The 15,255-nt window shown below is 36.7% G+C and overlaps 1 protein-coding gene across 2 annotated transcripts; it reads right to left on the reverse strand.

Moving 5' to 3' along the window:
- Positions 1-1,148: 1,148 nt before the first annotated feature.
- LOC134656207 (centrosome-associated zinc finger protein Cp190) lies at positions 1,149-5,578 on the reverse strand. Of its 2 annotated transcripts, none has more exons than XM_063511711.1 (2): positions 5,443-5,578; positions 1,149-5,215 (listed from the first exon to the last, which is right to left on the reverse strand). In XM_063511711.1, the coding sequence occupies exon 2, from the start codon at positions 5,158-5,160 to the stop codon at positions 1,150-1,152; it is 4,011 nt and encodes a 1,336-aa protein (XP_063367781.1). In that variant the 5' UTR covers positions 5,161-5,215; positions 5,443-5,578; the 3' UTR covers position 1,149. The 2 variants fall into 2 exon arrangements, with proteins under 2 accessions (XP_063367781.1, XP_063367782.1); XM_063511712.1 differs by having other exon boundaries at positions 5,324-5,554.
- Between the last annotated feature and the right edge of the window lie 9,677 nt (positions 5,579-15,255).

The raw sequence follows: 15,255 nt of genomic DNA on the forward strand, positions 1-15,255 counted from the left end.
TTATTTAAGCGAATTTGTACTTTACGGAGTCCCGCGTAAGTCCTTATTCCATTGGCGAAGCTGACGGCTGTGGCGTCGTTGGCGTCCGCGACCGTCAAAGGGTTAAACTGTTGACATAATTATATTACGTATAAATACATATATTACATTGATTGACGTTTAGATTCCCAGTCACTTCACCACCTATTCATACTACAGAAACATGCTACATAATTTGTAAAACAATCCAGCCATACACAGCATAAAATATGAATATCGATATCATACTTATAATATAAATAAATGTTCAAATATTTTGGAAGAGCCACACAAAACATTAATTGACACAAGAAAATCAAATAGTTACAGAAAATACTCAAATTCTACAGGTAGGCATATAAGACATTTTATTACTTATGTACCAAGATTTAACGCTTCTTTAATATATTTCTAAATACATCATGGTATTGTATATGATCTTTCATTTACATATCAAATGTAGGTAAGCTTACTATATTGTATAAATAAGAGAATTACTCTTTATTGTATACTAATACTTTAGTTAAAGTAAAATGATCTTTATATAGAATTTACTACAATAGATATTTTGCTTAAGGCAAGTGTTGGGTGCTTGGATCACCCGCAACAACTCCTAATTGGTAGTGGTGGAGCTGTCATGTCGCCATTCTCCAGGGTCTACCAGGCGGCTTTTCTGCAAATAACGTAAGACATACATTAATTCCAATATATACTGACGATTTTTTAAGTGAGTTTAGCCTTACATACTTATTTATAACATTTTAAATCATTCAATATGTGGGAGATCGAGTTTTGCTCGGAAAACATAAATGCGCGTTTTCCCAGATATAAAACCTAGCCAGATCGATTTTTCGCCTCCGAAAACCCCCATATAGCAAATTTCATCGAAATCGTTATTTAGCCATTTCCGAATTCACTGAAATATATATATACAAGTTATATTCTGCTATGTGTTTTATTTATAATAAAATTTATTCTTATTCTTAAGAATTGCTCATTTAAAGGTATCCGACGAAAAGAAAGTTACTGTCTCTTTACAACAATGTTTTTAATTGAAAGCAATTTAATGCCATGAAAAGGATAAACATTAAATTAAAGTTTATGTCAAGCTAACGTAATATTAAACTCACCTCATTCCTTGGGCCCATCTTCTTCATCGTCGTCCCAGTCACTAACCAGACTCTTGATTTTGTCATCTTTTTTTGGGGATTCTTGTTCATGCGGTTCGTTTTCAGTAGGTGCCTCAATAATTGGAGCAGCATTACTTTCAACATCTTCAGGAGCTGCTACAGTCTCATTTTCGTTAGTGATTTCGCCATCATTTTCGGTGGTGGGATCATTTCTTTCCTCTTCCTCTTCCTGAGAATCATTCTCATCCCAGTCATTAAGTAATGATGATATTTTTTCGGGGCATGCTGGTACAGTATTAACAGTAACATTTTCTTGTAGCCCCTGGTCTGTCTGCATGTCTTCATCATCATCCATCGGATTCTCACATTCTTCAATGGGTTCAATTGCAACTATTCTAGTCATCTGTTTCTCCATTTCTTGTTGGATGTTCTCTATTGATTCTTCTAGCTCCACGGAATTGTTTTCCGGATTATCCATTTCAGCAACAGTGTTTTCAGAATTTTCATTTTCTACGGATTCATTCTGAGCAGTTGCCTCATCTTCATCTTCTGACCATTCTGATGTCAAATTTTGAATTTGTTCCTTGTTTACAGGTGTAAAGGTAGGACTATCATTATTTAAAGGTTGCTCAGCAACTGTGGCTTCCTCAGCGAATTCTTGTGAGTCACAAGTTGTTTCCTCTGTAAGTTCCGTTACATTCTGAGCATTTTCTTCTTCTTCTTCAATGGCTGATTCATCCAAAGGCTCATGAATTTTTCCCATGCCCTCCTCAACTTCAGTTGAAACTTGCTCTTGAGCTACAATGTCAGGATTTTCAGTTTGCATAGTTTCAGAAATAGGCTCTTCTGTGGATATGGCAACTAGATTTTCTGAATTTTCTATTATTTGTGAAGGAACAACCTCTTCCATGGGCATTGATGTGGCTGCTTGAATTTCTTCCACAGCCACTATTTCGGCAGCTTGTTCCTCATTCTCATTGTTGTGCTCGGTATTTGATTCACATGGCAATGGCTCTACCATTTGTGATACTTGATTTATTTGAGATTCGTCTTTTGATACAACAGGCAGCAGATGCACTTCTGGGAGATCTTCCAATTTGTTACTTATTCCATCTTGTGATGGAGCCATTACTACCTCTTCTACATTTGTAAGTACTTGTAGCTCAGGCTCTTGCATTTGCTGGCTATCTATGTTGTGTTCAAGATTGTTGTGCCAGTTTATTTGATTATCCATTATTTGAGTGTTTACTACACCAGAGGTAGTTGTGACTGTCTCATAGTTTCTAGTGAGTACTGCAGAGGTGGAAACAAATTGAGCCCCACCAAGAGCTTGTGATGTAATAAGTTGGTATGGTTTATTATGATCATCAACTGGATGACTGTATACAACAACTATGTTAGAATTATCACCAGAAACTGCCTCTGACACATTTAATGGAAAGTCATCTTGAATAATCATCATGTCATTAGTTTGTGTAGTGTCCAGGTCTATTGTACCATCCAATGTAGCATTATGAGAAGCGGCCAATACTGTTAATCGTTTACTAGCATCTGTATCATCAAATATTATTGAATGATTAGATGACATCAAAGCCTTATATTCCTCTTCATTTGAAACCACAATCTGAATTGGTTGATTCATAGTGGATTTTTTATTTAATTTCATATCAGATTGATTAATTTCAGTGGAATTATGCATATTTGAAAACTCAAGTGATGTATCAGACTCCAGAGTATGTAATGTTTGATCCACATCTGTATGTAACATATCAGACAAAATATATTGATCATTTTCAGCCATTTTTGAATTTCTAGGTATGAGTTGATTATCCCTCATGATGTATTCAGTATCACCAATCATTATAATTTCTTCATGGTTTGAGTTATCAATTTGTGGAATGCTAAGCTCTTTAAGGAACTGATTTTGTATTGTTTGTGGCTTAGGCTTCTTCTGAGGAGTTGCAGGTTGGATAGTAGACTGGATTGGCGCACCAAAACCTGAATTTAAGATATTTTGCCTTGGTGTTGAAGTAACAGTGCGATGTTTTTTTGGTCGTTCTACAATATCAATGGTACCATGAGGCTTGTGCTGAATTTGATAAGAAGTGTCTTCCTCAGACTCCGGGTCATAGGACACAGGTAACTCATACTTAATGGGCTTACGGTCAACAATTCTTTCCACAGGTTCTTCTTCTTCTTGCTTTTCCTCATCAGAATCATCAATGATGCAGTCATGTTTAGCTTCTAGCTTGTGATTAGTTTTCAGGTGAGCATAAAGATTGGCTTCGCGTAAAAAGACTTTCAGGCAATAAACACATTGGAGGTTGGTTCTTCTTTCTGCACTGTATTTATGGCCTGTGTTTTGGATGTGCATCAACAACATGGCAGAAGAATTGAATGCTGCAGCACACACATTGCAACGGAAATTTCTTGTTTCAACATGTGTCATTTTATGTTTGACTAGGTAACCTTCATTCAATGCTATGTAACTGCAAATGCTACATTTTGGGAAATTATATTGAGGTGGAGGTTTTTTGCCATGTTTAGTGTATAAGTGGTGTAATAAATAATTTCTCTTAAGTGACCTTAGACCGCAGTATTCGCACATATTTGAAACTGGTTTCTCATTGTGAACTTCAACCAAATGGCGTCTGAATTTGAAATAAGAGGTAAAATGTAAGGCTCTACCAGGTGTTCCACAAATGAGGCAGATCCAGGGCCCTTTGACATTCTCTGCTCCCATGGCAATAAGCTTTGCTGCCTTCGCAGAATCTAGAACCTCAGATTCATATGTGAAGTCTGGTTCTTGTTTCAATTGCAATTCTTCTTTGTGTATTTTTTGTGGGGTCGCCGGTCGTTTTTTGGCTGGTTTAGTTGGGGTGTCCAAAAGTTTGAGTTTGATATTTTTGTTGCTTTTCACCAAGTGCGGGTACTTCTTTAACACTTCACTTATTATCTTGGCGTGGTCTAACTTGCTCGCCTGCTTGCTGTTCTTAGCTTCAATTGTCACTTTTGGACCTGAATTGTTATCTATTATTTGGTCAAAAAGTTGGCTGGAACTTTTAACTGGGGGCTCAGGTGGTAAAACATCCCTTCCAAACATATCTGGTTCATTTATCATGGAGTCATCATCATAAACATTTTCTTCCTTAGAAATTTTCCTACATTCCACAATTTCAACAGTAGAGGGCCCTTGAGAAAATCTTTTCGAGCTTGATGGTGAACTAAACTGGCTCCTTTTGGCTGAATACCGCTTTGTTGTTTCTGGATGTACCATCAATGGTGTAGAGGTGTAGGATATATCAGTAAATGAGTTGTCATAAACATTATCAGTATCAAGTTCCTCAGGGAGCTCATACCTGGTAGGTCGAGGTTCACCTTTAACAAACTTCCTCAGAGGAATATGGTTTTCTATATGGACTGGAGAAGGTGAGCGAAAAGCCCTGCCATTGCTTGTGCTACTTGTAGCCTTGCTGTAGGACTTGTCTCTTGGTGTTTCAATATCGAAAGCTTTACTAAATGTACGCTTTGAGCTACTTGTAGAGGCAACCGGTGCTCTTTGCTTGCTGCTTGTACTTTTAGCATAACTTTTTAAGCCGCTGTAACTGTGCGTTGGCGGCGGTTTAGGAGCCGCTTGCTGCTGCCGCTGCGCGTCGAGGAGTTTGGACAACACCGGCATGTTCATTATTTGTGATGTTTGGTACAGCTTTTCAAGAAGTTCTACTTTAAATTCGAGCTGGCCGGTGTACATGAAGTTGACGATGGGGACGACGACGTCCGCCTGCAGGTCGTCCGGCATCACCAGGCAGTCCTCGTACATCTCGCATGTCCGCTCCAGCAGCTCGAAGTACTCGGTGCACGCACTGAGCACCAACCGATGCACTTTTAGCTGCGCATTGTCTTGAAACTGAAGCGTTAGGTCGCAGTAATCGGTTCGGTTGAAGAAATGCTTTAGCCGCTGGAGGAAGTATATCCCCCAGTTATCAACTTTCACTTGCTTTAGATCGGACATTTTGCTGTTGGCATTTATAACTGTTTTCTAGGTTATCGCTGTAGCATTTTGTACACTGAAACAACGAAATTATGAAATTGTAGGAAAATAGCAAATAGTCGGCCTATATTATAAACTGAACACTGGTTATAAAGGTGCGATCGATGATGATAGGTTTACAAACCATTTCGGAAACGAGACGAGGGACGCTTTCGCACTTTCTATTTAGAGATACAAGTTTTGTGTACATTTTGTTAAATTACTTGAATTTTGCGCCACACTATATTTGTTGTTGGAACTTACCAATAAGCCTAGGTTTATTGAGACTCGTGCAGTCTTGAATTTAACATCACTTCTCACAAAATTACTCCACTAAATTCGACTGAAGTTGACAGTAGTAACGTAAGATGGCGGTGTTAAGCGTAGCTTGCACCGACGCCTTGATGTGGCAGTGTCAGATCAATAACAAGTCCCTTTAAATATTTTTATCCTAAATTAATTTTAAAAAATGTAGCACTCTTCCTCTAAGTATTTTAATCCTAAAAGAACACTATTAATTTTAGCAACAGGAATAATCATTTTGGTTTTATTATTAAAAAAAATTGGAAATCAGTGTACTGATTTAAATTTACTCGAGTGTCCCCATCTGCATAGAGTTTGGTCTCAACTATTGATTTGTCTGCGTTCTAATTTTACGCCGATGTGAGGAACAAGGGCATACTAGGGCAAGGTGACGCATTGCAACGGTACAAGTCGTCGACGCCATTCTATTGTAGCGGTGAATTCGTTTCGAAGTAAAAGTCGATAGATGGCTCTGATATAATGTGCAACTTGAAAATGAAGCTTTGATTTTAGTTGATTTTAGCTTGTTAATTTTTTTTACTATAAAATTGAAATGAATATGTTTATAATTTAATTCGATACAACAATCTAACATTTAATATTAACATTAGATAATTAGAAAACGAACTACTTCCGTACATTTTACATTTAAGTATAGCTGTACTGTACCGTTTTCTAAATTATAATTTTGAATAACGTCCCTATTGGTCCCCTAATTTTTACATCTCAAAACAGGTGGCATCTAGATACCGATTTCAACATTCATAGATTTATTGACTGCTTCATTATCATAATAATAGGTACGATCATTACACAGATGGCGCTATTATTTAAGAGGACGTTATCAAACATATTACTTGAACACTGTATGCTGGCGGGTATGGCACCTAGCCTGCCTAGTTAGTTATTACTTATTAGATTCCAAATTACATTAAAACGGCGGTATACGAGATCACGGATGGGATGACAGAGGAAACTGGGAGCGAATTGGTCGGACTCGCAGGCAAAACTGGCAAAAGTCCCGAACTAACGACTAAACTATCAATGGGTACCTATATATACCCGTCTTGTAACGTTGGTGATGTTGAACCCGGGATGGTGAACTTCCGCTTGCTGCGACAGCCGAGGCTGTTCCTTTCTGGTGCCAAAGCTCCTTTTCACGAATGTAGCGTGCAGGGCGACACCATATGCAAGGTGGGGAAACCACGGGTTCCAACCCCTCAGGTTGACTTGGCGATTTTCAATAGAGGTGGTCATCCTCGCGGCCGCTACGCCGGCACCGACCAGCAAGTGGGTATAATAACTATCAACGGAAGTGATGGCCACTTTTTAGGCCAATCATAGTAAATGATTTTTCTTTTTAGGGTTCCCTACCTCAAAAGGAACAAACAGAGCCCTTAGGTGTAGGATCACTCGATACACTCGTGCGTCCGTCTGTCACAGCCTATATTTTCTCGGAAACTACTGGACCAATGAAGTTGAATGGTACACATATGTAAATTAGTGGCTCTAAGATGGACATGTAATACGTAAACAAACAAATTAATTTTAAACATGAGGGCCACTTTTGGGGGGTAAATGAGAAAGTTAAAAAATAAAGTTTTTCACTCTATGTCGTGTTATATGTTTATCAAATAAAAGAGCTCGTTTTGAGAATTTCTAATATATTTTATTAATAATTTTAAAGGTTAGAAGTTATTGAAGAATGAAGCCAAAAAATGACCATTCACCCTCCCCCCGCCCCCTTATCTCCGAAACTAATGGGTCTAAAATTTTGAGAAAAATACACAAAATACTTTTCACCTCAGCAGCTCGAACAAGGGTACTTTGATTCTTAAAAACAGTAAGCAAAATGCGATTTTGCTCACTGAGTGAGACAAAATGACATTCAAGTGACCTTTATAGTCAAATGTCATTTCAACATGCGGGGTCTAATAAAAGTTCGAAATACTTGGGTTCTATTATCTCTGTCCCTTTCACACTGTTAGCAAAAAGAAACAGACAAAAAAAAGTTAAAACGACATTCAACAGTATATTCACGGTTTATAATAGACCCCCGAAAAACTTCAGACCGCATCGTTCCAAACCACGTACGAGTATGAATTCTTAATAATTAATAAATAAAAATAAAGTTTAAGATTTGATAAAAACTGATAAAATATTATATTTTAGGTATTTTATTGTACAATTAAAATAACGAACTCAAAAAATACACAGATCATCACGCAAAATTAATTATTTTACTTTTAAGAATTTCTACCATAGTTGACAATTAGTACGTATCCGCAATTCGGACCGTATCTTACACAGATTTTTTTTACAAAAAAAAAGTTGTCGATTGAAGTATCAGTTAATGTTTGTTATTTCTATATTATTTTACTGGAATTTATTATTACGTTTTGTTTTTGTGTTCCATTGCGGTAATTAAACTTAATTGTTTGTATATCTTAAGAAAACATGAGTGCAGGTATTAAGTGATGAAGAAGGATTACATTTTTCAAGTTGTCTAATAGGTATGTTCTCATTGCGCTGAGGTGAAAAATGTTGTGTACTACACGAGATCAAAGTTATTTACATCTCGTGCGCTTTTGAGTCCCTTACTACGCTCAAGATTCTAAATTAACTCGCTACGCTCGTGAATCTATTATAGAATCTTTCGCTTGCACGGGACTCAAAATAAGCACTCGAAGAAATATCAAACTTTGATCACTTGTTGTACAAATAACTATTACCACTAGGTGACGGGAAAACCTATTAGAAATGTGCAGTCAAGCGTGAGTCGGACTTAATGACTTAATGTACCTACGGCACCCTTGGAACGCGAGTCCGACTCGCACTTGGCCGGTTTTTCAATTTCTTCTTGTAGACCGAAAACAGTACGTTCCACTCTTCCAGTATGGGCTGAAAAAGGGATGAAATATCAAAAAAAAAAGAGAACAAGTTTTTTGCGAAAACCCTATTTAAAAAAAAAAAACGGCCACTTGCGAGTAGGACTCGCGCACGGAGGGTTCCGCACCATCAACAAAAAATAGAGCAAAAAAACGTGTTTGTTGTATGGGTGCACCCCTTAAATATTTATTTTATTTTATTTTATAGTATTTGTTGTTATAGCGGCAACAGAGATACATCATTTGTGAAAATTTCAACTGTCTAGCTATCGCGGTTCATGAGATACAGCCTGGTGACAGACGGACGGACGGACGGACAGCGAAGTCTTAGTAATAGGGTCCCGTTTTTTACCCTTTGGGTACGGAACCCTAAAAAATGCCATTCGATAAAAGATGGCTCTACAAACAATAATTGTGCCTATACCTCATATACCTACTCGTACGAGTAGGTACATGTTAGAAGAAGCAATATATTTATTTATTTCTTTTACTTTATATAATATTATTTATTACTATTTTTGTATTGTAAATAAATAAATGACAAACTATTTTGACCTAAAAATTAATAGGTGGTACTGGGGGGTTGGTCTGTCTTGAGAGGCCTCAAGAATCGGAATCTCAATTGTACGGCAACCTACTGGCCGGTTTGCGGTCGGTATATACTTGTTTATACAGGGTGCCATCTGAGTCGTGATCAGTTATATGTTTTTCTATCTCCATAAACAACGAGCAATTTAATGCGCCTACTCTTACTAAAATCAGACAAGATTTTTTTTATTTTTTTGTTTATTTTTTGTCATTTATTTTACTTTTAAAAGTGCCATTGTGGTATTTAATCAGCTTTGTAAGATGTTTCAAATGAAAAATTAAGTAAATTTTATTTCTAACTGGGACAAATGACAAAATTGATGTCAATGACAGTTCCGATTCAAAGACGCGATTCAATTTACTAATTTAAATATCTTTTTCTACTCCAGCACTTAAATGTGTCAATTAAATGACTGACAGTGATATCTAAAGCAATGTCATTTGAATGATTTGTTAGCTGCTAGCAGTCATCTTATGAGTATAATACAACTGCTTTATTTTTTTTAAAGATACAACTTCCGATCATCTTGATTGAAAGAGGTATGTTTTCATTTACAATAATAACTCTTTTTTTTTTAATAATAACTCAATTTTTTTTTAATAATAACTCTTTTTTTTTAAATAATAACTCTTTTTTTTTTGCTGCAGCTGTCATAGAAAAAGTAATGTATGCAACAGCTCATAATTGGTTCTTAAAATTCTCGGGTCTTTTTTTACAAAACTCGACTACGTCTCGTTTTGTAACTTCGACCCTTGAATTTTAAGAACCCTTATTATATCACTGTTGCATAAACTACTATAATAAGCCGTTGTAATATCCTAAAACCACTTATAAAATAAAAATAAATGTCTACTTACATGTCAATTACAAATTATCACAGCAAGTCAGCAAGTGAATTAAATTCTTATCTCTAGTTTTTGGTGTAACATGAGTTTCATCCTTTTAGACTAGACAGAGTTACTTACGGTCTACTTTCGCATTCATAAAATTATTAGTGGGGATATTAGTAGGGACGATGAAAATAATAATGGGCCTAATATAATAAGTAGTAAGATTGCCCTGGGCTGTAGGTATTACGCCATTTTTTTTCCTTCTTTTCTAATAATTCCTGCAAAATGCATTGTTTTACTTGAGTAGGTAAGTACCTAGGTATGACTCTATCGAGCGCAGTGACGAGTACCTACCTTTCTCCGCATTCTATATAGTGCTCTATCGAAAGCTTATTGTTAAAAAATTGGAATATTTGTTACTTATACGATAAATAACTCGACAACAACATGATTAAAGTCACCCAATCGGCCCAATCCTAATCTTATCACATTTTCATCCGTGCCTAAGCGTGTGCAAGATACACTTATACACTAAAGTAGCTTATTTATCCTGTCCACTCAGAGCCAAGCAAGAACTATCTTAGTCCCGACTTGACCAGTGGCAAGGAAGAAGTAACAGCTGATCTGTGGCCCCGCCCAGCCGAGGCTCCGCCCAGCCTGGGTGGGCAGGGCTCCACAGTGAGGCCTCAACTGTGCTGGTGGACGGACGTGTCGGAGTTACGGACAAAGACAAAAGGTACGTGCGATTTGCATTAATACGGTTGTTGGGTAGTTTAAAACTGTTTGCGAACTCTTGCAGCTTGTTTTTCAGTGAACGTACCTACAGATTAGAGTTTTTCATTTCATCCAGTTTGGGTATGCTGTTTATTTTTATAAATTAAATTAAATCAAAACTTACGTCTTCAATGTCTTAAACTGTTAGCAACAGACCATTCCTTTTTATTATTATTTACAAGCTTTTATTAACTTGCCCTGTTACTAGGTAGGTATGTATTATGTATATATAGGTAATGTATGTTAGTCTGGGTCAAATTTTGGAAGCTAACTAATTGTGTTTGGGGTTGTTATAATTGTCTCGATGAGTATTATGATTCGGCCGACTTATGTCCTAAAGTATGGGGAAGACAAACAAATTATAGGCTGGCTATAATATATACTAATCCTATTAAATTATCTACTATTCTTATTAAACCATTTAAATAATTGTATTCTAAAGTATGTCTTCTAGTTAAATAAATTGAAATAATGACGACTTTATGATTTTGTAAATAGTGGCGATGACATAAAATACCTACTCATAATAATAGACACTTGAAACGAACATGAAAAACTTTGAAATGTACGTACCACAAGCTATTATAAAATTCCTTACTTTCAAGTTTCTGAAGTGTCGCAATCCAGAATACTCGTAATAGTTGCCTATAGGCTATAGGTACACAGTTATGTTGTATGGTGCAGATAATCCCATTTTGTTCTGCGATGAAAGCCCTCGTCTCGTAAAAGCTTTCCGGCGCGGATGATGCATCTGGGGTGTCGTTCACAATGCCTCCACCACCATCGGATCATCGGGCCAGTATAAGTTTGACCCTCAACTGCTCACGGGTGGAACAGTTTCAGGGGGCTAGTTTTATGGAAAGCCGCTAGGTAAAACAGACGAAATAAAAAAATCTGAGTTGAATGTTGCACTACTTGCACCGGTAACGGATGAATGTTAATTTTCTGGAGGAGAAGCGAGTAAAATTCTAGGTAGATACACTAGAATACCTACTACCTAGGTACTTAAAATAAGTAGGTAGGTACTAGGTACTTGCATATTTCTTTATTTTTGACTAACTTCTAAATTCCAAAAGGAGTAGGTTTCAGTCAGTTCTAAGGTTTTTAAATATTTGTTGCCTTAGAACTCCGTCATTTCTTAGTCCCACTTTTGTCAAAATTCCAATTCTGATGATGGGTTCCATGAGGAATCCAGTTCCTAAGTTCCTAGTTTTAGTTTAGGTACCTTTTGGTTTTTTTATGCACCAGGAAAAATTCGGTGAAAATCTCAAGAACATGGTGTTAGGCCTAATTATATACCAACCATTTTGTCATTCATATTTTTTTGATTTGGTACGTGTTTTGGAGGTTTTTTTTTCAATTTGCTTGTGTCTGTTTTCTCTTACTTGGCGTTTACATTTCTGGAGATTACACTAGCTTTTCTGGCTATTATATTAGATTAGACGAATGATGAGTATAATTATAAGCTGTTCTCGTACGCCTGGCTATTCGCACAAGTGTGTAAACGTCGAGTCGTACCTATGTACCTACCTACCATAGATTTAATTTGATGGGGTTCAATTTAAAACTCTGATAATAAAACCGTATTGCGGTATTCTCTGCAGAGTGGATACGGTAGAGCTTTGTGGTTTCCCGCGAAACCAGCGCGAAGCGTCGCGAAAAAGGGAGGGAAATGCACAATTCAATTATTAACCGACATCTGCGGAGCGGTCACTGCGGTGCGAACTTCGAACCGTAGCACGGGTTCGATTTTAGAGCACGAGTTAGTTATTAGTGAGATGAAAAACATCTCATCAAGGTACACTGAAAGAGATGTTTACATAAAAGTAAGAAAATATTTTGTTACTGAACAAAACTTGGGACCAGTCATCAATAGGTCGGTTTTTAACAACCAAATCGGCTTTAGGATACTGATCAGAATTTATTTATTTATTACTATAATAGTTTAATTTAGTTCCGTTAGTTAGGAGTCCTAACGTCTCATTATATACTTCTTCTGTAATGATATTAAAATGTTTTTAAATAATATTTTAACAAAACTGAAAAATGAAGAGTGAATCTGCTCAGTGATTCACTTTACTCGCCCGCTGTAAAAGTGTCCCGCGTCATATTTTTTTGTCCGTCACTGGCTCTGCATCTCATAAATTTACAATTTCCTCGTTTCAATTTCCTTTTGTGTCCACTTTTTATTATTTGGTTTGCTTTTAACGAACTTGATGCATTTTAAAAGTAGGTAGACTGCCTTGATTTTGATTTGCACTTCAGGAAAAGCACAATATTATTATTGTCCCTATCTTGTTAGCTACATATCTAGCAGGAGATATTTAGTATGTATTTATATACATATATGTACATTGCATAAAATTTAACATCTGCATTATAATATAATAGCTACTGCCCGCGACTTCGTCTGCGTGGGGTGATGATGATGATAGTGATGATTTATAAAATACTAATAGCGACCCGCCCCGGCTTCGCACGGGTTAAGAAATTATACATAAACCTTCCTCTTATATCACTCCGTCCGTTGCGTAGTTTTAAAGATCTAAGCATAAATAGGGACAAACAGACAGCGGGAAGCGACTTTGTTTTATACTATGTAGTGATATCTAGATTATAATACCTAAGCCATTAATCAGAGAATAATAATTATAAGATCGAAATCAAGAGATTAGGCTTATTGAAATTAACACTTTTAGTAACAATTACATTTTAAGTATTCAAAAGCGTTCTACATAAAACCTACAAAGTTAAAAATCTAATTCCAAGTTAAAACAATGACGAAAATTAGACGCACCGCTATGCAAATGAGACCAAAATGCAAATTAACCGTGCGAAACTTTTTAATCTCACGTGACAGGCGTCGGTGTTGCCAGAGGGATGATTGAAAGGCTCATTTGTGTTTTTATTACTTTTTAATTTTTCCCATTTCGTAGAGTGGCCGGGACTTGTCTTGTCTGTGTCGCTTCGGGCGGGAAATATTTTAAGAGAAAAGAAATACTTTTGCAGGGGATTAGTTTTTAAGTAGGTCGGTATTTAATCGTGGACTTTAATGGATGACCTTTGATTGAAAAATTGGGTAAAAGAAACCAATAAATCCTTATGCGCAATTTGAGTTGTGTACTAAGTAAAAGAAAACAATAACTTAGTTTTTATTAAACAATTATTGATCAGCGGGTTCTTTCAAAAATATTCAGCAGCAGTAGTTAAGGAGGGAGGTATTCGAAATAATCTGCACACCCTGTTAAGGTGCTGAAAGACATGAGCATTCTCTCGAGTAGAACATCGAGTAGGTATTCGCAGTTTAAGTAGATTCGGCAAATTGTTCGACGAACGCTAGTACCTATATTTGTACCTAATGCTTGCTAATGCTCATTACAAAGCTCTTAGGCAAACCAATACAATTCTGAATCTGTTAAGGCATAGCTGTCACTGATCACGGGGTCACTTATATTGGGGAAGAGCTCACAGCGAGACAAAATGTTTTTTAAATTAGGAGTGTCAGTGTCATTCCAATCGGCTATCGAGCTTTCGGAGCTTATGCGAGTCTAATGTTATGTCAGTTATGTGAACTAGTTTAAAAGTAGGTAATACTCTTAGATTACTCATACTTAGTTGCTACGAATAGTGCAGTCGTAGATATAAACGTTTGCTGATGCTGAACTACCATGCACACACTGAAAAAAAATATGAATAAAATATGATCTATCGAGCACACATTAAAATGATTTCATTAAGATTAACTGCTTTTAAAATATCAACAAATGTACGTAACGTAACGGACAAACAGTAAAATTTACTGCTTTCGATATGGCTCATATGGAACTGTTTAAAGCATTAAACGTTAATGTAATACAATACAAATACTCTTTATTGCACACGTCATTACAGAAAACAATACAAAGAATACAGAAAAGAAGAGGGTAAACAACAGGCGGTCTTATCGCTAAAAAGCGATCTCTTCCAGACAACCTTTCAATTTCAATTGTTTTAAACGATTTTTTTTCTCAGTGCACCTGTAAGCTACATGAATACAGTCAGCAGCTATATCTACGCAATGCATTGCATTTGCCCCTTTGTTAATGAAGGCAGAGGGGGTAAAGGGCTCGAGGGGAGAGGGGGGCGTCGCCCTCGCTGTCAATCATCGGTAACATTATATGTGCATTGTGCATGCGTAGTGTCCCTGATAACGCATTGTGATTCGGTTTTAATTCGGTTTGCGGCTTGGGATCATTTGTCTAGTTGGGTGTTCTGTTGAACTGTTGGGTGACCAGCTTCTTGCAATTGTTGTTTGTGTCAGTAAAAGAAAACCATATATTTTCTTTGTATACCTACGACTCGCCAATGCCAATTTGATATACTTGGTCAAGCATATCTTGTTAGTAGAAAGGCGGCCAATTTGACGTATGAATTGTTCGAAAATCGCGTGTTAAAATCGTTGTTTACATTTAATCGTTGTTCGATGTACGTTGCTGCTTTTTGTTCGTTTCCTAGGGACACCATACTTTAGTTTGCTTTACATGGCTACTGACATATTCTGCTTGACAGACTATGGTTGCAAATATGTAGAGTTAGACCAAGAAAAGTCTGCAGTGATTTTGATAGCCCACGCAGTGCAAGTGTTATTTACACGTCATAAATTCATAGAAGATTGACGTTTTAAATGACACTTGCACTGCGTGGGCTATCAAAA

The sequence above is a fragment of the Cydia amplana genome, chromosome 18 (assembly GCF_948474715.1).
Source record: "Cydia amplana chromosome 18, ilCydAmpl1.1, whole genome shotgun sequence".
Taxonomy (NCBI): domain Eukaryota; kingdom Metazoa; phylum Arthropoda; class Insecta; order Lepidoptera; family Tortricidae; genus Cydia; species Cydia amplana.

Excerpts from the sequence above, each read along its gene's own strand:
- LOC134656207 (XM_063511711.1), bottom strand. The coding sequence starts at position 5,160 with ATGTCCGATCTAAAGCAAGTGAAAGTTGATAACTGGGGGATATACTTC.